General features: G+C 46.0%; 1 protein-coding gene across 1 annotated transcript in view; it reads left to right on the plus strand.

The window, feature by feature from the left end:
• The first annotated feature begins 398 nt into the window (after positions 1–398).
• Positions 399–27,992, plus strand: part of PTPN11 (protein tyrosine phosphatase non-receptor type 11) — a 54,000-nt gene continuing 26,406 nt past the window's right edge. The window contains exons 1-6 of the mRNA XM_090290878.1: positions 399–615; positions 14,306–14,428; positions 19,724–19,918; positions 21,829–22,021; positions 22,710–22,826; positions 23,701–23,814. Of these exons, the coding sequence (XP_090147004.1) occupies positions 602–615; positions 14,306–14,428; positions 19,724–19,918; positions 21,829–22,021; positions 22,710–22,826; positions 23,701–23,814 (756 nt within the window). The 5' untranslated portion in view covers positions 399–601. The remainder of the gene's footprint in view (positions 616–14,305; positions 14,429–19,723; positions 19,919–21,828; positions 22,022–22,709; positions 22,827–23,700; positions 23,815–27,992) is intronic.

Here is a 27,992-nt window from a genome sequence, read left to right on the forward strand (position 1 = left end):
GAAAATAAAACGACCCAGGAATGAAGGAGAATGAGGTCCTGAAAAATTAAGCCACTTTCCCAAGGTTATAGAGCTTCTTAAGCGGAGAGGCGATTCGTAAGATGAAATGAATGGAATTCGGTTTGGCAGTCCTCGCGGGGATGGAAATGGAAAGGGTGGGAGCACAAGCGGTCGGTTCGTGGGCGTGCGAACAACGCCGAGCGCGCAGCGCACGCCCCGCAGCCAAGGTGCAGAGGACGGAAGGGTGCTTTGGGGGCCGCGAGGCGCGGCTCCACGGGGCCCCCCAACTGCCATTACCAGGAACCACTCGGTACCGGCGACTGGAAGGAGGAAGTGGCGGCGGGCGGCGTCGCTAGGAGTGACGTCACATGGCGCCGGGGGCGAAGGGCGGAGGAGGAGGAGGAGCGAGTGGGCTTGGGGGCGGCTGCACTGTCTCCGGGATCCCCGGGCCTGGAGGGGTGCTCTGCGCGCAGCCGGCTGGCTCTGCCCCCGCCCCGTCCGGTCCCGAGCGGGCCTCCCTCGGGCCATCCCGATGGTGACCGGGCCCAGCGGAGCCTGAGCAAGGAGCTGGTCGGTCGCGGAGCCGGAGGGCGGGAGGAACATGACATCGCGGAGGTGAGGAGCCCCGAGGGGCCCGGCGCGGGCCTCGGCCGGGCCCCCGCTGCCTTCGCTCAGCCGACCCCGGGAAGGGGCGCCGCGGCTGGCCTTCGGTCGCCCGTCGGGTGGCGGGAGGGCAGGCTGCCTCCCAACCTCCTCGCTCTCTTGGGGCCCGGGCTCGGCCCCACCGCGCCCCCACCCCTCGGGTCCCCATTCATTTCCTGCCTCCCCGAGTTCCGGCTCCCGCAGCCCTGGGGATGCCGGTCAGGACGGGGGCAGGTAGAGCCCCTGCGGGAACCGCGGACGCCAGCGGCCCGGCTTGGCGCCGCATTCCTGACCCATTGCCTCATGAGAATTGCCTCATGGTGGTTCTGAAATAACCCCGCTCGCTGGGGAGGCTCCTGGGCCCGGGGCGAGGGAGGGGAGAGCAGGGAGCTGCGCGCCCCCGACGGCAGAGCCGCTCGAGGTCACTGCCTCGCGCGCGCCTTTGGGGGCCTCACCTAGGATCCCTGACCCCTTTCTGTGCGTCTTTGCATCACCCCCTTCCCCGCCTCACATGCCAGAAGTGGAAAAACTGACTGTATCTGCAGCTATTAGAAGTATTTCCTTCCTCCGCGATCTTCGCGTTTGAGACGTGAGAGGGCAGGGGGCTGAATCGCTAGTTCCTTAAACCTTCGCTACAACCTTAAAAGTCAGGTAACGTTAATCACCCCTCGCTTTACGGATGCGGAAAAACTGAGGCTCAGAAGTAACATGCTACTAAATGACAGGTTCTGAACTAAGAGTCAGAAGGAGGATTAGTGTATTAATGAGATCCTTTGAAAGTTCAGGGTAATACTAATAGCTAACCTAATATTAATCCGTTGCTGTGAGCCAGACACATTTAATCTTCAGTATAACCCTATGAGCTGGGTACTATTATCCCCTTTTTAAAGATGAGTAAACTGAGTTTCAGAAGTTGGGTAACTTGCCTAAGGTCACAGAACCGATAAGTGGTGGAGCCAGAAACCCTGCTGTTAATCACCAGGTTGCTCATATTATTTTATAACTATTGCTAACCATTTTTAAGCCTTAATTTTGTTGTTAAACAGTAGTGCGAACTATTGTTTTCGGATGGTGGTCCTGCTATTGCGTATGGCCACTCTATAGACAATTCACATAGAATTGATTCACAGGCAGTTTAGTCTTGATTGTTCTGCTATGGTCAATATCTTAGACATTTGAAAAACTCTTTCAAGCTGGTGGGGTTATTTGAATGAGAGACTTTTCAAAATATTAGGAATGTCTACTCGAAATGCACCTGCACATTATTCATCAGTGGGTCTGGAACAAAAACTGGAAGCCTAGGAAGTGATTGGGACATGTCTTTTGTGAAGTGCTCACAGATCTGGGTGGTACATAACTGAATTTCAGCAGAACAGGGTATAGCCTCAGATGTTGTCATTCTTTAGGGAGCTTTTAAGTAAAATAGTTGTCTATTCTTTAATCTGTCAGATAGTCATTGAGCCCTTTGTTCCTTATGTCTGCTCTTCCAGACAAGTAAGGATCTGCCTCTTTGGGAGACAAAAGACCACGGGCTGGGGGGTTGGGTAGGCGCTGTGTTGTAATAGACCCTACATTGTCCAGCTGGTTAGTCCAGAAGCAGGGACATGCGGGTATAGCCAAAGCAGCGAGTGATAAAGATGAGGGTTTTGAAATAAGAGTCATTCCTCCTCCCTTCCAGCCCTCCCTGACTCACCTAGCAGAAAAAAAAGAGATGTCTGCCACCTAAAAAGACAGGGGGGGAACACAGCACACATAATGGGGAATTACTATTTTTTCAGACTGTAGGTCTGTTTTATTATTTTTAACCAGCTTTAAACGACATGCCACAAATTACATATATTTAAGATACAATTCGGTAAGTTTTGACATACGTACACTCTTGTGAAACCATCCCCACAATCAAGATAATCAGCACACCCATCACTGCTTGAGATGGTTCCGCTTGCCCTTTAGAATTCCTTCCTTGTCAGGTCACCACTGTTCTGCTCTGTGTCCCTGCACGTTAGTTTGCATTTCCTAGAGTGTCACATGAATGGAATTTTACATTTGACTTTTTATGCTCAGCGTTAAGTATGTTGAGATTTATCCATGTTGTGGTATGTCTCAAACAGTTTATGACTTAATTTTATTGCTTATTAATGTTCCATTGTGGGGATGTAGCACCAATTGTTCATCCACCCACCTCTTGGTAGACGTTTGGGTTGTCTTCCGAGTTTGGCTGTCACAAATAAGGCTACTCTGACTGTTCATGTACAGGAGTTTGGACATATGCTTTCATTTGCCTTCAGTCAACACCTATCCGTGGTATGACTGGATCATATAGTTGATGTATATTGAACTTTTTCAGAAATTGCCAAACTGTTTTTCAAAGTGGTTAGACCATTCACATTCCCCCCAGCAGTGTAGATGAGTTTCAGTTCTTCCGCATACTGGTCAGCCTTTGGTATGATCAGTTTTTAAATTTTAGCTATTTTAGTGGGTGTGTCATGGTATCTCATTGTAGTTTTTTTTTTTGAAAAAGCTTTTATTCATTAATTTTTAGAGGGGAAGGGAGAAAAACATCTATGCAAGAGAGAAACATCAATTGACCGTCTTTGGTATGCGCCCTGACCTTGGACCGAACCTGCAATCCAGGCATGTGCCCTGACCAGGAATCCAACCGGTGACCTTTTGCTTGGTGGAACAATGCCCAACCGAGTTTTAATTTGTATTTTCCTTGGTGACTGATCATGTTGATCATCTTTTCATGTGCTTATTTACTGTCTGTATATCTTTGGCGACATGTCTAGTTGATCAAATATTTTCCATCTTTTTTATTTAGTTGTTTGTTTTCTTAGTATTGAGATTTGAGAGTTCTTTATTCTGGATACAGGTCTGTTATCAGAATTGCAAATATTTTCTTAGTCTGTGGCTTTTCTTTTTCTTTTTAAACAGTGTCTTTTGAAGAACAGAAGTTTTTGATTTGGATGAAGTCCCATGTATCTTTTAAATGGATAATGCTTTTGATGTCATTTCTAAGAAATCTTTGCTTAACCCAAGATCTCATGTTTTCTACAAGTGTTATAGTTGTAGGTTTCTGACCCACTTTGAATTAATTTTTGTATATGGGATGAGGTGTGGATACATCTTCCCTTTTTGGCATATGGATCTCCAGCAGTTCCAGCACCATTTGTTGAAAAGACTGTCTTCATTGTATTTGCACCTTTGTTGAAAATCAGTGGTGCATTTACATATGGGTCTATCTTTGGACTATTCTGTTACATAGACCTGTTGACCTGTCTTTATGCTAACAACACATGGTCTTGGTTATTGCAGCTTTATAACAAGTCTTGAAATCAGATAATGTCAGTCTTCCAACTTCATTCTTCTTTTTTAACCTCAGTATTAATTCATTCAAGTAGTTATTCAACCAGGCAGTAAGATGGGCAAAGATTGCTATTCTTATGGCTGAGGGAGAGAGTAGACAAACACATGAATAAATAAGACAATTCTAGATCGTAAGTAGTAACTGCTGGGAAGGGGAAAATAAACCAGAAACGGGGAGAATGTGGTTAGTTTTGATTAGGGGTTTAGGAAAAATCTCTGAAGAGATGATCAGATGTGCTGACTCCTGAATGAGGGGTATTATTCTGAATTTTGTTCTGCTTAATTATTAAAATAATTATTTTTGATTCCTGTGTTCAGGGTTTAGATTTTTTGCTTAAAATGCCAGCATATTCAGTGTCCTGATAACTCTTGACATCATGTGCACGGACAGGAAGGCGGTGAGTAATGAAGTGACATTTCCCCAGGTCATTCAGTGCTGGCGGTATTGAATTTAGATTTGGAGATTGCTTTTGTGCCCTGCCCTGCCTTGTTCCGCTGACAAAACTGGCTGCATTTTCCCTCATCCTTCAGCATGGGGTACATTCTTTAGGTCTGCTTTTGTTCCTCTGAAAGATAACGTACGTTGACTTGAGCTGAGAGGAGCAGAAGGCTGAGCTTGCTCTGAGACCCTGGCTTTTGGTTTATCTATGGTAGGTCAAGTACATTTGGTCCCAGGCTCTCCCTGGTGGCCATGTTTGTTTATCTCCTATGGGAATAAATAAACTTGCCTTGCTGAAAAACAACAGTTCTATGTCTTTCCAGTGGGAACGGGAACGTCTTTATTAATGTCACGTCCCAATGGAAGCCCAGGTTTTTGGCCAGAGCCGCTCAAAGGCAGGGGCCACTGCTAAGATTACTTACCCTTCCTGCACACGGTCAATGTGGGGCCTGTTAGCGAGTTGGGCAAGATCCTGGGAAAGCAGAGTGGACTCCTGTTTGTATTTACTTTACAGAACAATAGAGGGCACTGTGTTTATTCCTCTTTCCCTTTGGGAAACACAGACAGCCCTTGCCATTCAGTGCTGACCTTTTTTTACTGATCGATTGATTGAGGTTAGAAAGAGTGGCAGAAGAAGAAGGGGAGAGAGACAGAGATGTCGACGTGTTCCACTTGTTTATGCCTCATTGATTGATTCTTATATGTGCCCTGACTGGGGATTGAACCTGCCACTTTGGCATATTGGGAAGATGCTCGAACTAAGTGAGCTACAGGGCAATGCTGCCCTTCCTAAGGAAGGACAAATCAGGAGAGGAAAGGCTGAGAGGAAAGAAATCGATTCATTCAAGAGATGGTGTAGCAGAGCTCTAGGGACGCTGGACAGCCAGAAAGATGAACAAGCAGGGCCTTGAACAAAGTGAGCCTGCAACATCCCTGGAGGCAAAAATGACAAAACCCGACTTCGGGCACAGCGTGAGAAGGCAGGGTCCTTTGGAAAAGCCAGCAATGCTGGGAAAACAGAAGGCAGCCGGAAAGGAGGAAGACCAGACACAAGATGGATTGTCAAGATAAAAGAAGCCGTAGGCAGGAGTCCACAGGCGCAGAGCAGGGCTGTTGAGGACAGGATCTTGTGGACGTCAGTCATCCCTAAGGTCACCAGGAGCCTGGCTGACTCAATGGTACGGAATGCGCAAAGGCAGGTACTGACGTCTGGAGTGTTCTGTGCGGGCTGTAGACTGCCCCCGAGGGTCTGACGCTCCTGGAATGGATTCAGACACCCTAAAATGCAGCCCAGTTCATTACTGAGTGTTGCAGGGTTGTATGCATTTAGCAAACTTTTATGTGCTATGGTCCCTGGCAACACTGAAATATGAAAGATACAATTCATGTTTTCAAAGGCTGTTGAATTTAGAGCAGGAGACAGACATCGTACGCCAGCCCCAGATGAGTTTGATTGAAGGCAGCACCAAACTGAAATGGAAATTTATCAACATAGAATATACTAGTTGGAATACACATATACTTGTATCTGATACATATATGTAATATGCACTGTATACATATGTCTGTACACACATATACACACAAATAACATGTTTATTTTAAGATTTTATTTATTTGTTTTAAGAGAGAGGGTAAGGGAGGATAAAGAGAGGGAGAGAAACATCAATGTGTGGTTGCCTCTCGCGCGCCCCCAATTGGGGACCTGACGTGCAACCCAGGCCTGTGCCCTGACTGCGAATGAAATCGGTGACCTTTTGGTTCCCAGGCCAGTGCTCAATCCACAGAGCAACATCAGCCAGGGTGCAACATGTTTATTTTAAAGATAATGGACTATAGATCTAAGTCTAGATCATCACGCTGACACACTCTGATGAAACGTGGATCCGGTCGTTCAAGAACTCTTTATTGTAGGGTTGCTGTGTGAGGCATTGGGTATCCCAGGTCTTAGGAAACCACAAGTGGGGAAGTGCTGAGGTGGGGGAGCCTCTTGGGGTGCTGGAAGAACTGAGGGAGCACATGCTGGAGCCATGAGACTGGGGACACAGTTGGGGACTAGGTCACACGTGGAATTTTAAGGTCCTCGATATCTGTGGACCACAGAGAGGAATTGGGTTTGAATTTTAAGAGCAATGCAAATGTCATAGAAGGATGTGATCAGGGGAGTAGCATGAGCTGATCTATTTAAAAACATCCCTCTGGCTTATGTGAAGGAAGAATTGTAGGAGGCAGGAGTGGCCTCGGGGAGCAGCCAAGCGAGAAACGGGCCTTGAACTAGGGTAGAAGCCATTTGGGAAAGGTTTTTGGAGGCAGCTTCCTCTGATTGCCTTGTCATCGGGGCAGAGATGCTGACCTGTGAAACCCCATGAGAAGGTAATGACTTATAAAGACACAGCTGCCCAGTACCATTGAAAAGCTGCCTTCACAACTTTTTTCCTAGCCTGTTACTTAGAATGCTTGTCCCTACTGACTGCCCCTTCTTTATGACTTACCCTTTTCCTATAGAATATTAAATTTTAATTAGAAAAGAGGAACATTCTTATAATCTGCAGAAAGTACCAAACCCTAAACTTTCTCCCCAAGGACCAAGATAATGACTTTCCTGGAGCTGCAAGTAAGAACGATATACCCAGTATCACTTTATATTTAGGCAAGAAACTGAAATTAGACTTTGGATCTCTAGTTTAAACTCCGTTCTAGGCCCAGCAGCCTTGAGAATAAGTTCCTGAAATTATTGGCCTGCTTGACTGTTTCCCCACATCACCAGGGGAAGGGGGTGCAGAGATAAAGCAAAATATTCAGCATCATTTCTTTTCTTTTTGGTTCACCAGCGATTTTTTTTTTACAAGACTCACTTGAATAAATAAGTCCCTAGCATCAGAGAGCTAAGCCTTTGCAGAACCTGCATTCACTAATGAGGGAATTTAATTTCCGATGTGATTTCCCGGCAGATAGTTTAGGTTTATAAACTCTTGCATGCAGGAATTCTGTCTCTCGTTTCTTCAAGCCCATTCAGCACAGGCATTGATTTGAGGCTCTTTCACAAGTGGTGGTGGTGGTGGTGGTAGTGATGGTGGCGGTGGTGATGCTGTGTGTGTTTTCAGCTCTTTCTGGGAGCTGGGCAGTACCCACCTGGGCCATGTTATGACCTAGCCCAAGAGCCTTGCTAATAACAGGTAAGGCCCAGAGTGTGACCGGTTAGAAGGAACTGTCAGGGGCTGGCAGGTTTGCAGATGGTAGGAACCTGTAAGAGGAGGACGCTCTTCTCCCCGCCCCCCTCTCCCTGTGACTTTTCCGCCCTGCCCTCCCTTTTGGTGTTTTAGTCTGCCTGGGTTTTCTTCACTCCTGACAAATTCATTCATTGAACAGCCGTTCACGAGGGCCCGCTGTCTGCGTGGGGAGGAGTAGGAATGCATGATTTCTAGTCCTGTCTGGACACACGGTATTAATCACCTTGTTCATACACTCACGTGGAGTCATGCTCATTTGCCTTTTGCTCTCCTTTCAGGTAATACAGGTGCCTTTACAAAACTTTTTTTTTTTTTTTTGTAGATTAACCTCTTGTTTGCATTCACGTTAGGTGGGAGATAAGGGTGGGACTTAGAGATGTGTGGCCTTAGTACCCCGTGTTACAAGTGTTTATAATCCTTGAGGCCAGCCCTGTAATGTGTTAATTCTGTTAATCCTATTGTTTTACCCGCACTGCAGTCTCAGGGGTTGAATGAACTCTGACTGCTCCTTATTCAGCGACAAGCAGACTGCAAATCACAAACTTTCAGTGATCTGACACCAGTATTAAACATGTAACTGGGAAAGGGTTTTTGATTATTACAAATGCTTTTTGAAAAAGTATTTTAAGGAAGAAGGGTTTACAGTATATCAAAGTTCAAGTAGATGGGTTGTGGAATAAAACTTTTAATTTCTAATTCCACGTGCTCTTTGAAGTAAGGGAGGGGCAGCCCCTGCAGCCGTGACGTGACGTTTACGAAAAGACAGCCGAGTGTAAGTGGTACCTGTGGGAAAATGGCCTCTGTGATGCTAACCTAATTATGCAGGGGAGAATCTATCCTGCGTTATCTTCCACTGAAAATAATAGTGGGAACGACAGTGATAGCTGATGTCGATTAAGCCCTTACTTTGTCCAGCCTTTGTGCTAAGGGCTGGTTACTGAGTTTCCCCTGTAAACACTACCCACCTCTGTTCGCTCTTAATAACATGATAGGTATAATTATAAGTTGTAAATCAAATAATCATAGTTTACTTAATAAGGGGCAGAGGGACCACCACCTGCCTTATCTGCTGTCGCCAGCCTGGCCGATTCGTGTAAGTGAGGGTTGGTTACCTGACCTCACCTTCAGCAGCTACTCTCTCTAGTCCTCAGTCCACTCGTACCCGATTGCTGGTGCCGAGGAGGATATTTTCCCCAGTCTGTCTGCTACTAACGACAGTAATTTTAATAAAGAGTTTCCAAAGCGAATGTCTAAGGCACCTGCGCCAAAGCCAAAAACTTGTCCCGAAGCCTCCGCGTGCACTTGGAAACACCAGATTGGATATTTTAACTGAGAACAGAGCCTTTGTCTGCTGACATCTGTGCCTCTTCCTGACCCTGCAGTGTCACCCCATGCCACCGCCTAGGTCAGATGGGGGGCCAGGGGGGACATGGGAGAGAAACGTGATGGGGTGCAGCCCAGGCTGCCCTCCTCCTTCCCTAGCAGCCACAAATATTTGTTAAGGAATAATTGCTGACTCCCGTGCTAGGGGCTGGAGGTGCACGTTGAGAGAGAAATAGGTAGCTCCTCTGCCCCCACGGGGCTGCCCGGCTGGCCTCACACCTGGCAGTTGTGAAATGTGTGGTCAGAACCCACACTAGTATCTGGATGTGGAGAAAAGGAAGTGCAAAGGCCACGTGTGGCACATTAGAGGGACACGGAGAGGTCACCAGAGCAGGAGAGACAAGTAGGGGCCATACCTTGCCGGTCCTGTTAACATCTGTGACTTTATTGTATATTTTTTTCTGACTAAAACTGAAGTCTCTGGTTGCTAAGGTGAAATTTCACAGGCTGGGACTGTGCTGAGCGTTGTACGTGTGTCGAGGAGTTCTGTCTCAGAGCAGGGCTGCGGGTTCCGTTTCCCTAAGCAGAGCCAGAAACCCAGGAGCCCAGGAGCCATCAAGGAAAAATTCTCTAAATGTAAGCGTGCCCAGGTGATACCACAGACAGACACAAAAGGGGTAAACCTAAGACAGATGCGTGCCACGCATATGTTATAATAAAGGATCGGTCTCTGGTTATATGACAAACTCCTATAAATCAGTAAGAAAAAAAAAATCCAATAGAAAGCAAGCAATGCACAGAAAAGGGGAAAAAAAGTGGGCTGGAAACATGAAAAACTGCTTAGTCTCACATAGAAATGCAAACTAGAATGGGACCATTTTCCGTGAAGCGGACCAGATAAAGACGAAAAAGTTTGCTAATCTGTGTAGTATTGGCAAAAGTGAGAGAAAACAGGGACTTTCACGCTCAATTTGTGGAAGTCAAAACTAGTGTCTTCTTTTGAGTGCAGTTTGGCAAATTTCTCAGAGTAAAAAAGAAAGTCTTGACAAAGCAATTTCATTTCTAAAAATTTAATTTATAAATATACTTGTGAAGTGTGTAAAGATGATTGTAAGGGATGTGTTCTGTCTGCTGTGATGCTTGTAAATAACAAAAACCTGGACATGATATCAGTGTCCTCGAATAAGGCTTAAATTATGGGTGGTATGTAGTCATACAATGGAATATTATGTCGCTATTAAAAAGAATGTACTGATACAGAAAGATCTTCAGCCCTGACCGGTGTGGCTCAGTGTGCTGGGTGTCGTCCTGCAGACAAAAAGGTCGCCAGGTCCTTTCCCGGTCAGGGCACATGCCTGGGTTGCAGGCCTGGTCCCCAGTTGTTTCTCTCCCTCTCTTTCTCCCTCTCTCTAAAAAGAAAAATAAATGAAGTATTTTTTTTTTAAAGAACTTTAAGTTGTAGTAAAAAATTGGGGCATAGATCAGGAGGCTTCAGTGTGTGTGTGTTTCACACAGGCAGGCATGGAGGCAGAAGTGTGTTTGCACACATGTACATGTAGATAAGTATGTATATGTGTGCATGAGACCTTTCTTAAGAAACTGCTAACTGGTTACTTCTGAAGAGTGCAACTGGGAGCCTAAGAGAAGCTTGGGCTTTTTTGTTGAATTGCCTACTTATCTGTGCTATTATAATGATGAATTAAAAAGATTTTAGAAAGTTGGTTTTTTGTTCTCCACAAGATCTGAAAGGACGCTGACTCTAAAAAAAATTAGAGAAGCCCAAAATAGCTGGCTGAGGTAAGGAATGATGAAATGGGCACGAAAATCAGGATAAGCCTGATAGCCCTGGCCGGGAGGCCCCGTGGGTTAGAGCGTCAGCCCACGGAGCGAAAGGGTACGGGGTTGGTCCCCGGAGAGGGCACGCGCCTGGGCTGCGGGCTCAGCGGCCCGTCGGGGCGAGGACGGGAGGCAGCCACTTGGTGTTTCTCTCTCTCGTCGATGCTTCTCTTTCTTTCCTCTCTTTCTAAAATCCATAAACACACAAACAATGAAAAGAAAGGAAATCAGGAAAACCAGATACAAAGGTCCTAATGGAAGGTGTCAGCGTTGCACTGGAGGCTGCTGTCACCGTGTGTGTGTGGGGGGAAACCTGAGAAGTTCTTTCAGAACCATTTTTAAAAAAAGAAGAAAGAGATGACATGGTGACAGTAGGGAACAGATTAGCCGGGTGACCCGTGATGGAAACTAAAGCAACCGCTGAGCCTGCAGGGTTTCATTTAATGAAGACGAACGATGAGTAAGATGGTGGGAGAGGGAGATGAAAGTAATTTTCCTTTTATTCACTTCATTAACCTGATAATTGTCGGTTTAAGGGTATTTTTGAAATACTTCAATATACCACTCTAATTTTTAAATAACTAGAAACTTATTAGAATGAGGACCAGGGTGTAGTTTTTGCTTCATAAAGCAGATTGCTGTGTTATTTGATACATAAATCATCATAGCGTTTATCTTCATTATGGATTGTCAGTTTTTTTCATAGAAAACAAAATCATTCACGTGTATTGTTACGGCTGATAGGTTTGGTATCAACTCTATCATATTTTATAATTATGTATTGTGTTTCTTTGCATTGTTTATCACAAGATAATATATGTGTGTGTATATATGTGTGTGTGTGTATATATACACACACACACATATATTTTAATCCTTACCTGAGGACCTATTTATTGATTTGAGAGAGAGAGAGAAGCATCAATGTGAGAGAGAAGCATCAATTGGTTGCCTCCTGTACACGACCAACTGGGGATTGAACCCGCAACCAAGGTATGTGTCCTGACCGGGAATCGAACCTGCAACCTTTTGGTGCATAGGATCATGCTCCAATCAATGGAGCCACCTGGCCAGGGCCCAGTTTATTCTCTTTTTAAAAACTGGTTTAATGAGATCTATAATTCACACATCATACAGTTAATTCATTTCATGTTCAGTGGTTTTTAGTATGTTCACATACTGCAGTGATCACTACAATTGTAGGGTGTTTTCTTCACCGCAGAAAGAAACCCTGGACTTATTACCAACACCCTCCACCCCCCTGCCAAGCAAACACTCATCTGCTTTCTGTCTCTGTGGACTTGGTTATTCTGGACATTCCACATCAGTGGCATCAGTAACATGTGGCCTCTTGGCTTCTCTGGTTTGGCATGATTTTGAAGTTCATCCAAATTGTGATGTCTGTCAGCACTTCGTTCCTGTTAATGGCTGAATAATGTTCTAGTGTATGGATTCTCATTGTATCCTTAAAATGAACCTAAGAATTATCATTTCCACTTTGCAGATGAGGAATCAGGTGAGAAGAATTTGCCCAGGTCACTTGTTCGTGGCAGAGCTCAGGTGTGCACCCAGGCCAGTGTGATCCGAGCCTAATCCTAACGCCATGGGACTCTGTGTCCTTAACGCACGATTTGTGACAGCTGCTCACCCTTGCGCTGGCCCCTTCGCTGTTGTAAAACACTGTAAACAGTCCGGTATTTGTTGAGCAGTCTCTTAAAAGTTCATTTGATCGTCAGTACCAGGACTCTACCTTTAATATTGACTTAGGTTCCTGGGAGCATTGAATTAGCCTGGAAAGGTCCAGAATCCCTGGACTCCAGAAATTACTCTCGTTACGGTAAATCTTGGTGCCCTTTGGAGCCCATGAAGGAAATCCTGCTGGAAACTCGAGAGGACTGTTTTGAAGTGGGTGCCGTCCGAATTATTGGAGAGTAAAAGTTGCAGACTTGATGCCTCATTGCTCCAAAATTCTTGTGTGTGTATGTCCTGAAAACAAGGTCACTCATACACCTCGTCATAGTACGCGCATCAAAATCAGGGAAATTGATATTATAATGGTACTGTCTCCCTTTCAAATGGTTTCTGTAACATCCTTTATAGCAAAAGACAAACCCGAAGCTCTGTCCCCATTACATGCGAACCCCTGTTTCCCCTTACCCCCAGTCCCTGGCAGCCTCCACTCCATTTTCTGTCTCAGTGAACTTGACTACTCTAGGGACCTCCTATAAAGTAGGATCATCGAGTATTTGTCCTTCTGTGACTGGTGTATTTCACTCAGCATAATGCCTCCACGGTTCATGCATGTTGTAGCATGTGACCGAGCTTCCTACCTTTTTAAGGCTGAATGAGATTCCGTCGCTGTATATAACCATATTCTGTTTATTCGTTCCCCTGTCCGTGGGCCCTTGGGTTGCTTCTGCCTTTCAGGTATTATGAGTAAGGCTGGTGTAACCATGGGTGTGCAAATGTGTATTCAAGTCCCTGCTTTCAATTCTCGTGGAATCTCTAGATCTTATGGTAATTCTGTGATTAATTTTTTGATGAACCTTAATTAGTTTTTAAAAATTAATACCGTGCATGGACTCTTGGTTTCCTGTTTTATTCAACGAGTTATACTCTGTTATCATTATTTACTTGGAGGTACAAACTGTCTCTGAGTTGGCCAGCGGGAGGACCTTCAGGCCTGCCACTGTGTCATTCTGACGGGTCCTCATTGGAGCTCTTCCTTCCTGGGGCACAATAAGGTGTTCGGGCTCACATTCCTTTTACTGCCCCCGCCCCGGAATCCTCTGTTTCTCTAAGGAGCCCAGTTCCTTTTAGCGGAGAACGGTGTTTAGACGCCCAGACATGGGGGCCGAGCATGCTGATTGCTATTGGGAGCTGTTGCTCCCAGGCTCTTTCCGAAGACAGAACTAGTAAAATATGTACGTATGTGTGCGTGCATACATATACACATGCAGAAAGGTACACCTGCATTTCTAGATATATCTATCTCCATATGTGTATTAACTTCTGGAGTTTGCATGGATACCTTCAATTCCAGTCTTACACGTTAGGATTTATTCTGGCTTTCTTTCTTTCCATATTTATATCTCTTTAAATAGCGAGAAACCTGGCTCCCATTATCGTCAGTATGCTTACTTATTTATTAAGGAGTTTATTTATTTACTTACTTGCTTGTTTAATCCCACTCCATGTGTTCCATCCCCTCCCCATGAGGACTGTCACCTTGGGCGTGGCCCGCCAAGTGACTGGCTGTGTACCCATGCCCCCTCCGCCCCGCCCGCTCCACCGCCTTTGCTGGCAGGATCCCCGGATCCTACCAAGCGGAGGGCGAGGAGGGGGTCAGGGAGGTTTGGTTTGTATTTTTAGGAGCCAGTCTTCTCATGGGCGATGCCACTCTGATAGTGTGGCGCGCAGTGCTGACAGCATCCTTTATTGTCATTGCTCTCTCTGTCTCTCTCTCAAGATGGTTTCACCCCAATATCACTGGCGTGGAGGCCGAGAACCTACTGTTGACCAGAGGAGTTGATGGCAGTTTCCTGGCAAGGCCCAGTAAAAGTAACCCTGGAGACTTCACACTTTCTGTGCGGTAAGTGGGAAGAGAAAGACAGACTCCCGAGTGTTTTCCAGGTAGGAAATGTTAAAATCACACTTGAAACCTATATGATCTTGTTAACCAATAAACTCAGTAAGAAACAAGAAAACCCAGAAGCACCGCAGCGGGCCATTTGCTGTCCCACTGGGGATCGAAGGCCTGCCCGCCGCCCTGTGGTGAGGTGTGGCCTGCGGGTCAGACCCCATCTGAGCGCATGTGGGGGTCAGGTGCCGGCTCTGAGGGCCAGTGGCTGGGGAATTCGGCAGAAGGCGGGTGCTGGTGGCGTTTCCTGTCCCCCGAGAGACCGCCGAGGGTGCGTTGGAGCCGAGTCTCACCGGCTCCCAAACCGCCCGCTGCTTGAGCCCACGCATCCTGAGCCTGGCTCCCGACATTTCGCCTGCCTTTCCGTTGATCTCTTAGTGGGAAAAATACTTCTAAAGAGTTTCTTCAGATCATTTGTCTTTTTCAAGAACTAAAACATCACTGAGGAAGTTGTGGTCCCCTGTGTTCCCCTGCCCAGTCCCAATCCCCTCCCTCTTTCCCCGGAGGAAACCACCGCCAGAGGCTGGCATATGTCCTTCCTGACCACGTGTTTGTACTTGAACTGCATTTGTACTGTGTGTGTTCTTAGCATCCACGTCCACAGCTTTATAACGTATGTGTTATTCTGCCACTTCCTTTAAAAAACTTGGAAGTTCTGTACTGGTACCTATATATGCAATTAATTTTATTGTCTCTAATATTTGAATGGTGTGAACACATCGCAGTTTGTCCAGTCCCCTATTGCTGGATGTTGGGTTGTTTTTAGTTTGTTTAAAATGTCTTTTGAACAGCGTGGCCAGCATCCTGTTACAGGTCTCTGAGTAGGTGTCGGAGAATTTTTGTAGAAATTGACTTTCTCTTTAAATACGTACTCTCCCTACTTGAGCTCATTCCAGGAGTTAGAACTGAACTGCTTTATGAATTTGCTTTTATTAATATTACTTAAAAATAAAGATGTATCCCTGAGGATTCATTTAGGATTCCTTTGGAACTTGGGAAATCCCTTTTCAGTGTAGATTAGTTTCTTAAGGACCCTTTGTCATTGGCTTTTACTTCCATGATATGATACGGTACAGAATGAGTGGAAGCCTTCACGTCTTCTGGGCTTGTCCCAACATAGACATCTGACCCAAAGCGACATTTGATCTGTAAGAGTTTGGGTAGAGATTATGTAATAATAACAATGATGATGATGATGATGATGATAGCAGACATTATTGAGAACTTGGCCTATTCCAGGCCACTGTGCTGAGCAGGCTACACACATCGTTTTATTGAATTTTCCCGCCAGCTTGTGAACAGGTACCACCTCACCTTGCAGGTGAGCAAGCTGAGGCACAGAGGCTAAGCTAGTAAGCTTGTCTCATGGCTAGTGAGGGGCAGACCCGAGACTACAGAATTAGTGGGGACTTTTCCCCTGCACTTTGTATTTTGAGAAATTTTCAACCTATAGAGAAGGTCATAGATGAAAAAGTGAACAACCGTGTTCCCTTTACCTGTAAACATCTTCCCATGTTTGTTCTTTCTCTCTGAGTGTGTGTTGGGGTGTATCATATACAGTTTCTATCCCCCACCCCCGAATCTTTTGAAAGTAAGTTGTACATATCAGGACATTGATTTTTACCTCTAAATACTTAAGTGTGCATATCCTAGGAACAGGGACATTCTGGATAACTACAATATCATTATTATATGTGCGAAATGTAAACATTGATTCAATAATATTGTCTCATATACAGTCCATACTCCAATTTCCCTTATTATTTTAATAAAGGCTTTCGAAGCCATTCCATAATTTCCCATCAGGAAGCACATCTGTTTGCTCCGTCTTTTGGTGTTTATGCTCCTGGGGTGTCATTGCTTGTAGGCCCTTAGAGTAGACAGAGCTGGGAAATAAATATTTACATATTTAAAACCAAGTGTTCAAGCTGATAGTTCCAGTTCAGCCCAGCTCCCTCACCTGTCCCCGTTCTGTGGCTGTGTTTTCCTTCTGTAGTGAGGACCCTGCTGCACAGTGGCATCAGTATGTGACCTCATGTGCCCAACCCAGCGGCACAAAAACAGGTGCAGAACGGCCGTGCCGCTACCACTTCTAATTTCAAACCCATTAAGTGAAGTTCGTGATTTCTTTGGAGTCCTTTTGTTCCTAGAATCTGTCCCATTAAGGGTGTACAATCCGTGCTGTATCCAGAGTTACAGGAATTCATTTTCTGTGTAGTTGTGAACTTACTACAATGTTAGGTTCGTTTCTCTCATTTTGAATTCCATTTTTTTGTTGTGTGTTCAGTTTTTTCATCTTTGTCAACTTAATTTTATTTTTCGAATGTGCAGCATTGACAAGGTTGAAAAGTCAGACCTATCTACAAAGGCATATTCTGGGAAATCTGATTCTTGCACGTGGTTTCTGTCCATCCCTGTAGGTGACCAATTCCATTAGTGTCCGGTTCATCCTTTTGTGTTTCTTTTTATACATAAAACGGATCATTAAACAATCTCTTTGTAGTTTACTTTTTCCTCTCACAGAATCTCCCCATGCTCATTCTCGTGTTAATCGGGGGCATAGCATGTGCCTCCACACAGTCTCCTGCAGACGGGAGTGGGTTTCCAGTGCCTTACGAAGCTGGCTAAGGCCGCCGTGGGCACGATAAGCTCTCGCGTGTGTTTCGTGCTTCAGGACACGCATCTTTAGGGTGCGTTTCTGAGAGTGCGATGGCAGGCAGAGAGCAGGGGTAGATACAGCGCAGCTCTCCCACGGTCCCCTCCGCGGTGCCCGCGCCGCCCGCATTGCCATGGGCCGTGCCCGGGAGCGCCTGCGTTTCCACAGCGTCAGGTTGCGCGCGGTCACGTTTTTCACCGTCCCCAGCAGGAGAGGTGAGAAATGCTGTTTGGGAATTTTTAAAAATGTGTCCATTATTTTTCTATTACAGTGGTCCCCCTCCTCCTCCCCCCATTGCTCCCTCCGCCCCGTCCTGGAATTTTAATTTTCATTTCTCTTGCTGAACATCTTCTCATAAGTTTAAAGGCCACTTGTGTATTTTTTTTGTGTGTGTGTGAACTTAGAACAAGTCCCTTTAATGGCTCTGCAACATTACCGAGTTTCATTTTTATGTTTCCTTATATGTTTGGTAGATGTCACAGGCACTGTAGTATGTGCGCGTGTGTGCCGCGGTGTCTGTGTGTAGCATGTGCGCTCGCATGTACATGTTCAGCATTCTGGTTTTCTGCAGGCAATCTAGCCTTTCTGTTACATGCCCATGCTTTCAGTTAGACACAGAAGATGCTCCTCTTTTAATTTTGAGAAAAAAAGTACATAAATGTGAAAAAAGTATGTGCAATATATTTTTATATATATATATATATATATATATATATATATATATAAAAGAGGGGGAGAGGGGAGAGGGAGGGAGAAAGAGAAGGAGAGAAACATTGATGTGTGGTTGCCTCTCGTGGGTCCCCAACTGGGGACCTGGCCCACAGCCCAGGCCTGTGCCCTGACTAGAATCGAACCGGCGACCTTTTGGTTCATAGGCCGGCGCTCAGTCCACTGAGCCGCATCAGCCAGGGGACACACGTTATATTTATTACCAGTCTTTTTTTTTTCTTCAAAATAGAAAGCAAAGCAAAATTTCCCTTTACTCACTACCCATGATCCTGTTTTTCCCTTTGCCCCAGAGGCAGCTAGTATCACAAGTTTCTAATTCATAGGAAAGCTCATAACTTTGTAATATAATATGTAAGTAATATTTATAATAAAAATATAATGTTTATCTCTGTATCATGAGTAGTAGTACATAGTATATAGTGTGTGTTCATAAATTTTCATAATGGTACATGGTAGGCATATCATTCTGCACTGTGCTCCTTTCATGCAGTGACATGTCTCTGAGACCCTCCTGTGTTGCTGTACATGGATCCAGTCCATACGTGAATGTCTTGTGCTGTGGCACTAACTAAAGGCTAGAAGTTGAAAGCTCAGGTGGTAAAATAAAGTCAGGCATAGCTGGAGGAGAGTGACCTAAAGTGCCTTTTCTACCGTCTGGAAAAGGTTGTCACCAAAAATAAGAAGTAGATGTTGTTAGTTTAATAACACCGTGGGGTGAATTTTCTTATTCTCCTCAGTTCCTGTTTTCCTTTTTCTTCAGTAGAATTGTGCTTTTAATTTTCAGAGGCTTCATCAATAATGCTACAGGGTCAGACTAAAAATAAGTGGGGGTCCACCTAGGTGATAACGGGTGTGCTCAAGACGTATTTAGCAGTTCAGAAAACCGGGGTCTGGCCAGGCAAACTATAATTGCCAAGCGTTGGAAACTTCTGGCCAATGTTATGTCAGCTCATTGGGATAACATGTTAGCCATCTCGCGCTGGAAATGGTCAATTATATGTCTTTTAAGTGATTTTTAAGATGCGATTATATATAGTATCTTAAGTGTGCAGTGAGATGAATTTTGACAAATGTGTATATTCATGTAACCAACACCCCCTTCAAAACAGGGAGGTTTTCCATCACCCTAGGAAAAGTTCGCTTGCACCCTCTTTCTCCTCTCCCTCCCCCCAAGAGGTGACCGACTGCTCTTCTCACTCCTGTCCCCGTGGATAGTTGTGCTTACTTTGTAATTTCATGTAAGTTAAGTCATACAGTATGTATTCTTTTGTGCCTGGCTTCTTTCTCATAATATTTTTGAGATTCATCTATGTTGTTGCACGTATATTGTTTTTTTTTAAAAATTGTTGTGTGATATTCTGTTATGTGAGTATGTAGTTACTTGTTTATCCATTTTGGTGATAAGTATTTGAGTTATCAATTTTTTTCTATTATAAATAAGTCGGCAGTGAATATTCTTATACAAGTCATTTGGTAGCCAAACAGTTTCATTTCTTTTGGGCGAGATACTAAGGAGTAGACACCTTGGATTACACGGTAGATGCGTGTTTAAATTTTAGTTATATGTGTCTTGATTAATGATGAGGGAAAATTGTTGCCACTTAAAATATGGGATTTGAGAGGTCAGACTTTTAAAGTAGAAGGTGTATAAGGGAAAGAAGCTAATAAGCGGGGCGCTTTGTGTTGAAATGCTGGACGGTGTGGTTATTTCACTCACTGCTTTCCTTACGGGAAAGGCGTCAACTCGTTCATTCCTTGGGTTTGTTTCAATGTTTCGGGGAAATCTGATCATGACCACGAGGTCCGTTGTACTGGCACGGCACTTTATTTGTCCCCACCCCCTTTCTCATGGTCTATTGTAGAAGGAATGGAGCTGTCACTCACATCAAGATTCAGAACACGGGTGACTACTATGACCTGTACGGAGGGGAGAAGTTTGCCACGCTGGCTGAGCTGGTTCAGTATTACATGGAACACCACGGGCAACTAAAGGAGAAGAACGGAGATGTGATTGAGCTGAAATATCCTCTGAACTGTGCAGATCCTACCTCTGAAAGGTCAGCGACATTTTAGTAACTGCGGAGTCTCTGGGTCTCTCCTGTGCCATAGGAGTCACGTGGCTGCATTTAAACAGGTGTTTCTCAAGCTGCAGTCTGTTTTCAAAAAATTAAAAAATTTTTCCATTACAGTTGACATTCAATATTATATTAGTTTCAGGTGTGCAACGTAGTAGTTAGATGTGTATGTAACTGACGGAGGGATCCCTTGGTCAGTCTTGCATCCACCTGACACTATAATTGGTATTAAAATGTTATTGACTATATTCCCTAAGCTGTACTTGACATCCCCGTGACTATTTTGTAACCGCCAATTTGTACATATGAATCCCTTCGCCTTTTCACCCCAAGCTGCAATCTTTAAAGTTTTATTAAAATAAGAATAATAGGATCAGATTATCCTCAGAGCGCCCTTTTCTTGGAAAAGCTTCGGTCAGTGTTACTTACGCTCATTCTAGGAGTCTCAGGCCGTTCCTGTATGTTCTTAGTACGTGCAGTAACTTTAAGATTATTGAGCTTCAGCCGATGACATTTGGGAGTGACCAGGGGAAAACCAGTGAATCGGTGACACCAAAGTCACAGCAGTTGTCGGCAGTGGCTCCTGGCCCAGCTATTCAGCGATGCCACCAACAGATGTCAGCTGAAGCCCAGAAGTGGGAAAGCTGCGGGCCCGGTTTTCCAGCAGCTCTTTCCTGTTACCTCCACCAGCGTGTGAGCACGGCCCCCCTTAGCGGGGACGTCACTGCTGCTGAGCTCGTCCCCCCACCGCTGCGTCGGGGCGGAGCGGGCGTACACTGGGGCGCCACTTAATCTGTATGGATTTTGTTGGCTTTCTGTATTCCCAGTCTCCTCTGACTCAGTGCAAATTCAGGGTCTTTTAATTAGGTTGGCGCGTTTTGTGTCTTCAGGTGGTTTTCCTCAACGTGCACCTCCGTGTGATGCTATTATTCGCTGATCATTTGCTTCTTCAGGGAGCCCTGTAGCTTCAAGCAAAAGGCTTTCCGCCAGCTCTCTGCAGTTTATTTCTAAATTATACTCTGTTTCTTTGAGGGTGGACGAAAAATAACTGGAAGTAGATTCCTTTAGTGATGAGCCATTAGCACCGTCGGCCATGATAGTGCTTGTTCTCTTACCAAGATCACGAGGGAAAAGCCACCTACAACAGGCCTATGTTAGGGTTTTTCTATAGTATCTCAGAGTCTGTCCGCAGGTGACCTGTGTCGGGGCGTGCTGGTCACAAATGCAGACTGCTGGGCCCCGTTCAGTAGTGCATTGGTATCTCTGCTTGTGAGCACTGGGAATTCACATTTTGAGCAAAATCTCTCACCCCTGCTGAGTCTTATATGCATTAAAGTTTGAAATGATAACCCAGCATACAGGCCAAAGATGTCAGTAGCAGACTTGGAGGCTGTCCAAGTACAGGCTGGAAATATGGAAAAATTTGAAATGCTTGAATTAATGTATAGCGAAGGTCTTGTTTTGCACACTGTTCACGTGCCAGGGCAAACATTCAAATCATTCTCTGGCTTTACCGTAGCTTTCTATTATAATTTCTTGACATGACCTTGATTAAATAGTTGGTCCTTTTAACGTTGGGCATGGAAAACTAACAAATTATGTTTTCAGAAGGTGGGAGATGTAAAAAGAAATAGGAAAGATGGAGGACATTTGTCTCCTAGTGACTGGGGGCTCATTGAAGAAGTTTGATGATCATCCTTCTCTTTGTCATTCTTCCCACCTGCTTAGGTTGCAAACTCTGGCTGATGCAACATCGCCCAATCTCTTGGAGGAATGTGTTTTGTTTTTTTTTAAATTGTGTTTAGGAGAGCTGACTATATATGGTAGTGTTGTGGAAGAGTGTTGTGATTCCCGTGGCAGAACCCAATTTATTTTCATTTTTGAAAATGTAGGTGGTTTCATGGACACCTCTCTGGGAAAGAAGCAGAGAAGTTACTCACCGAGAAAGGAAAACATGGTAGCTTTCTGGTGCGGGAGAGCCAGAGCCACCCCGGAGACTTCGTCCTCTCTGTCCGGACGGGCGATGACAAGGGGGAGAGCAACGACAGCAAGTCCAAAGTGACCCATGTCATGATCCGCTGCCAGGTAAAGCCTCACCGGAGCTTGGCTCTGGCAAAAGCGTGTCTTTGGGTGACTTTTCTGCTGGGAGAAGACAGACACCGTTACTTCCGAAGTCAGGCTTTCTTTGCTCACTCAGCCAAGGGCTTCTCCACTTTTAGTCATTATGACTGTCTCCTCACTTCAGAACTTTTGTTTCCCTCAAATAGCCTCTCCTGATCTCCTTGATAGAAAAAGTGGTCCCTGTTTATAATTTTCAGCGGGAGGTGAAAGGAAAGACGTGTATACGGGGCATCAGGCTGCCTCGCTGGCCTTGGAGTGGGTTGCGTTTCAAGAGAAATAGTTATTGACCATCCACTCATTAGCCTCCTGAACCATCGCTCAGCCGACAGTGTCAGAGTGAAGAACGCGGGTTTTCATTAAAAAAGAACTGGTGAACTTACGAAAGAGAGGCTTTCTTGTGGCCTAGTGGGTGCTGGGTGCTCACTTCCTGGGGTGCTCACTTCCTGCTCCTCACACCTCACAGCGATCTCTTGGGCCCACCAGTGCGTTTTTGTCACCCCTGTTGCGTCCTTGCCTTGGTGTCCCCACAGCCGTCTGCTCTTTCTGTTACTGGGGGCGGGGGCGTGGCGGGGGGCAGGTCGCCTCTGCACCTCAGTCGGGCAAAGAGCAACTTAATTCTGAGGCCAGAAATGTCACTTTTTTGTGTCGAAAGGAACTGAAGTACGATGTTGGCGGAGGCGAGCGGTTCGACTCTCTGACGGACCTCGTGGAGCATTACAAGAAGAACCCCATGGTGGAGACGCTGGGCACGGTCCTGCAGCTCAAGCAGGTGGGCGCGCCGGGGAGCTGAAGCCTGTCCCCTGGTGGGGGTGGGAAGAACCCTAAAACGGGGCATTCCAGATACACAGAATAGAACAGTACCGGGAACCGCCGCGTGCCCGTCCCCCAGCTTCAGTTACGATCCCCGCACCAGACCTGACTTCCGTTATTACTCCCCCCGCTGCCCTGCCCTGGTGGTGTTTGGGCACAAATTCCAGATGTCGCATCGTTTCCACGACGGTCTCCATATGGATCACAAAAGGCCTTCGGAGTTTTTAAAGCAAGTTTTCCTTGGAGGTGCGGTGCGCCTTTGGTGTTCATATTACTCATTTTGGAGTTATTGCTCTTTCAAAGTTCACTCATCACTGAGTGGCAATTTATATTGTCCCTCTAATGTAGTCTATTTTTTAAAAATATTTATTTATTTTTAGAGAGAGGGGATGGGAGTGAGAAAGAGGGGGAGAGAAGCATCACTGTGTGGTTGCCTCTCCCGCACCCCCAACCGGGGCCCTGGCCCACAACCCAGGCATGTGCCCTGACTGGGAATCGAACTGGTGACCCTTTGATTTGCAGGCAGGCACGTAATCTGCTGAGCCACACCGGCCAGGGCTATAGTCTATTTATAAAGAAAAAGACGATTGACTTCATACCAGCAGAGTAGAGTGCGTGTGGGGATTGGAGAAAGATTTATATTCTGACAGAACAGAAAAGAAAGTGAAACTGGGTTTGAAAATGTTTATCAAGAATTACTGTGTCCTGTGAACTTCCTGTCCTTGCCTTCACGAGTACCAGACTGGACGTCTTTTCTTCTTTTCTTTTTATTTGCATTAACGCTTTTTATGAAATATTTTCTTTATTTCACACCAATGGCTGAACTTGATTAGCCCCTCAACACAACTCGTATCAATGCTGCTGAAATCGAGAGCCGGGTTCGAGAACTAAGCAAATTAGCTGAGACCACAGATAAAGTCAAACAAGGCTTTTGGGAAGAATTTGAGGTAAGTTATAAAAAAAAAAAAAAAAAAAAAAAAAATTTTTAACAGGACGTTGTTAAGTCTTATTTTTAGTAGGTGAGAAGTTGGTCTTGTGTTCGCAGTTGGATCTGAAAGACTTGAACCTGTGTCCCGGTTCGGCCACTGATTGACAGGGACCAGTTGCTGAGGGGGAGTTCTGTGAAACAGAAGGACTTTGTGGCCTTGGGGGCGGGAGGGGGTGGTTCAGATGAAACGGATGGGCCAGTGGCTCTGTTTGATTCTTTTTGCTTTGCCGGCAGAGACCCAGACACACAAAAGGATCTACTTCTTTTGAAAGGTTTCCAGCATTGGCTGGGGTCTCCAGAAAGAATCTTTAGTCTAATTGCAGGGAATGAGTGAAAGAGATCCCTCACGTTGGCTTTAATTTGGGGGTTGACATTTACAACGTTGGGAAGTGAAGGGAACTGATTTCTCTCCTGAAAGCAGCTCCGGCAGGGGAACGCTCCCCAGTGGGAAGGGACAGCATTGAATGACACTTACCAGGTCACGTTGTTATTTCATCCTCTCTCTTCCCATCCATTGGCCGGGGAACTTCCTCAAGAACAAGGACTGTGCCATATTTGCTCTCACAGTTGTCCCTAGCACGTGTCACAGTGCCTGGCACACAGCAGAAACTCTGTAAATGGTCTCTTATTCCGTACTTTTGTAGGAGTTTAGAATTTACAGGTATTTGTGGAATGAATGAATGAATGAATGAATGCCCAGAGAAGGCCATTTTAGCCACAGTCTGTCGGAACAACATGTTGAGATATTTCTGTTCTACAGATGAGGAGCCCGGGGCTCTGGGAGGGGAAGTGCACTGTCCTTCCACAAGCACTCACTGAAGGGCGGCAGTGAGGGGGGTACAGAATAGAACACGCACTGTCCTTGCTCAGCATTGCTGAACAGAGACTTGAACTCAGATTTATTCTTTTATACCGGCATTGGGTTAGCCACCGAGAGGGTACCCTGGCAAGCGAGGGGGGCTGGCTTTCTGTCTTTGAGGAGCTCCCAGTTGAGAGAGGGAAGGCAGCGGGGGAAAGCATCACGGTGCTAAACTAAGTCAGCATTTAAAAATCTCAGGTTCATGGTTTTCTTCATTCTCTTCTGCCGGCCTCGGTGATAAAAGCTGGCATTTCAACAGCCATTAAATTACATTAACTCCATTTCATCTAGTGTTTATGAAGCCTCGTGAGGGAAGAAGGATAAGTACAGAAATGTTAGAAACCTTACATCAGAATCTGAATGAAAAAACCCATTTTTTCAAAAGTATTTTGTAAAGTGTCACATATATACAAAAGGAGAGAGACTGGGGTAACCCCAGCAATGTACAGGTCACTAGCAGTCGCTCACATCCAGCCAGTCTTTTTTTGACAACATGGCTCCACTCCCCCCGCCCTGACTTACTGTAAATCCCAGACATCATTTCACTTTTAACTTTCAAATATTACAACCAGAATATCACACCTAAAACTATGAACAGTTCCTTAATATTAACATGTTAGTCATTGTTTACATGTTCTTCATTCACACACACACACGCATACAGTCCGTTTGAATTGAGAAGTGCTTTCTCCCCAACTTGATGATGGAAAAATTTTTGAACGTATATAAAATAGATTTGTATAAAGAACCCCCATGTATCAGCTTCATCAGGTACCCAGATATCATCTTACTTTATTTAAAAACATTTCAGTATTTATGGAATCCTTAAAAACATAACGTACTACGACCACTTTAAAAAATGATATAAAAAAAATCCTCAAATATCCAGTCATTGTTCAGATTATGGCAGTTGTCTTATAATTTAAAAAACACTGTTGTATCAGACTTCAGATAAGCTATACACGTATCTCTTTAAAATCTCAGGTCTTCATTGTTTGACTCCCTTTTATCCCCTCCCTCTCTCTCTCTTCCTCTTCCTCTCCTCCTCTCCCTCCCTGTCTTAGTTCGCTCAGGCAGCTGTAACAAAATGCCACAGCCCATAGTTTATTTTCGTTGGAGCCTCTGTTTGAGGCTGGGTGAAGGCACATTTTAGACTTGGTAGGCCCCTCTACACGTTTGCCCAAAGGATCTAATTCAGGGTCGCAGTGGTGAATTTCAGAAAGATTTCAGTTTTGAACCTTCTGTTTCTGATTTAAAACAAATAAACACACACATATACAAACCCCACAACAATTAATTAGCTGGGGTTATTCCCCCCCCCCCCCGCTCCCCAGCATTTGAAAGCTTGTTTTCTTTGATAATTTGATTTGTTTTTAAAGCCCAGCCTTCTTGCATTGCGCAAGCTGCCAGTCTTGGTCTGAGCTGTTTTCAGTTTGCCTGGGCATTACAGTCACTGCACTGACAGCCCCACAGATGCCCCGTTTCTGGCAGCGGCTCTGCCAGGCGATGTGTCTGCAGGAGGAGCTCGTGTCTGTCTTCAAGCCCACAGTCCGGTTTGGTTCCTTTAGAATGATTGCATCCTGCTCAGGGGAGCTATAAATTCTCCTTCAGGATGGTTAGATTTTTATGGAAGCTGGCTTTAACTGCACCCCAAAGCCATGTCTAGAATAATAATTCTTTCTGGTGATCTCTAGTGGAAACCTTCCCCGTGGTGACGAAGCAGGGCCACACTGAATAGCAGTCCCTGGCCAGGCTCCGGGATGGCGGGCGTGAGCCGTACCCAGGATTTCCCATCGAGGCCTGGGCCCCGGTGGTCAATACAAGGGCCGCTACCTTCCTGTGGGCAGCGCACTGCGGTGGTTAGAGGCTTTATTCCAGAAGCTTCTTTCTGGAGAAATTCCTTTGTTTTCCCTGGACTGTTGCTTTCTCCCTCCCTGCCCCCCTTCTCGCCCCCTCTCATTCTCTGCTTCTCCAGTGTCTCGTTTTTCTCCTTAGAGTTGTCTTTATTTGCTGGCTCTTGACATCTTTTCAGAGAATTTTAAGAACCAAAGGTGCTTCCCCATCTCTGCTTCACCTGCTCCCTTTGCCTTTGAACGACCTTGCCCCTCCCTGCCCTGCCACTGTCCTGCCCTATCGCGTGGGCTTAAACGCTGCGCTCTGCATGTCTTCTGAGCCCCTCCTGTCTTTAACTGTGGAGCGCGACCCTTCCCGACAGGCGGCGGAAGTGATGCTTTCGGGAGACCCCGTGGCTTGCTCACTGTGAGGCAAAGAGGTTGTTCTCCAGCCCCTTCATGGTGCCGCTCCTGACGCGGCTGTCCAACGCCCGCCCTGGGTTTTCTGACGTGTGGCAGCACGCGCCTGGCTCGTTTTTCCTTCCCTTCCCTCGTGCCTCTCTTGCCCTTTGTTGCTTTTTCTCTCTGAACCAGCCAGGTCTGGTGGGTCTCCAAGATGTGGTCTGGACCCTCTGCTCATCCTGCTTTAAAAAAAAAATTTATTGATTTTAGGGAAGGGGGGACAGAGACAGACAGACCAACAGACGGAGACACCTGTCTGTTGTTCCACTTATTAATGCACCCATTGGTCAGTTCTTATGTGTGTCCTGACCAGGGACCGAACCCGTGAGTCTGGTGTATCGGGCCGGTGCTCTGACCACCTGAGCGACCCGGCCGGGGCCTCATCCTGCATTTCGCGCACTGGTTTCTTTGGGGAGTGTGTCTGTTCTCATCAGCCCTGAGTCTGTGCTGCTTCGGCTCTGGCTTTGCCTTTGGAGCCCTGCCTTCTGCCTTTCTCCTGGGCTGTCCTCCCTTTTCACATGCGAGCCTTCGGAACGGGGCCTGCTACTGTCCCCTTCAGACCAGAGAACCCCTTTCGCTGTCCCCAGGGGCGGCCGTGCTGTTTCTTCTCTGGTCCCGTGGGCCGGCAGCCCCTCGCCCGTCCCCCTCTCCTTTCTCCTACCCCTTGCTGTTCCCCAGGTTCTGTTGGTTTTTCTTTCTGGTCTCACAGGAAGGAAGGGAACTAGCCCTTATTGTCTGTTTGGTGCTGCATCTCATTGCGTCTCCTGATCTTAGGGGGTAGGTAGAGTAACCCCAGGAGGCTCTGAGGGGTCTGGGTGCCCCGGGCAGCAGCAGAGACGGGAGGCTGGCCTGTGGCTAGGGACGCAGGCTGCCGTCCCCCCGGGGACGCGGGAGCTGCCCGGTTACTTGATCTCTCTGCCTCTGGCCCTCGTCTCACCCTCCATGCGTGTGTCAGCGTCTTTCCTGTCACTGCTGCTCAGAAAC

This window comes from Furipterus horrens, unplaced genomic scaffold, assembly GCF_987537825.1.
Source record: "Furipterus horrens unplaced genomic scaffold, mFurHor1.1.pri manual_scaffold_11, whole genome shotgun sequence".
Lineage (NCBI taxonomy): Eukaryota > Metazoa > Chordata > Mammalia > Chiroptera > Furipteridae > Furipterus > Furipterus horrens.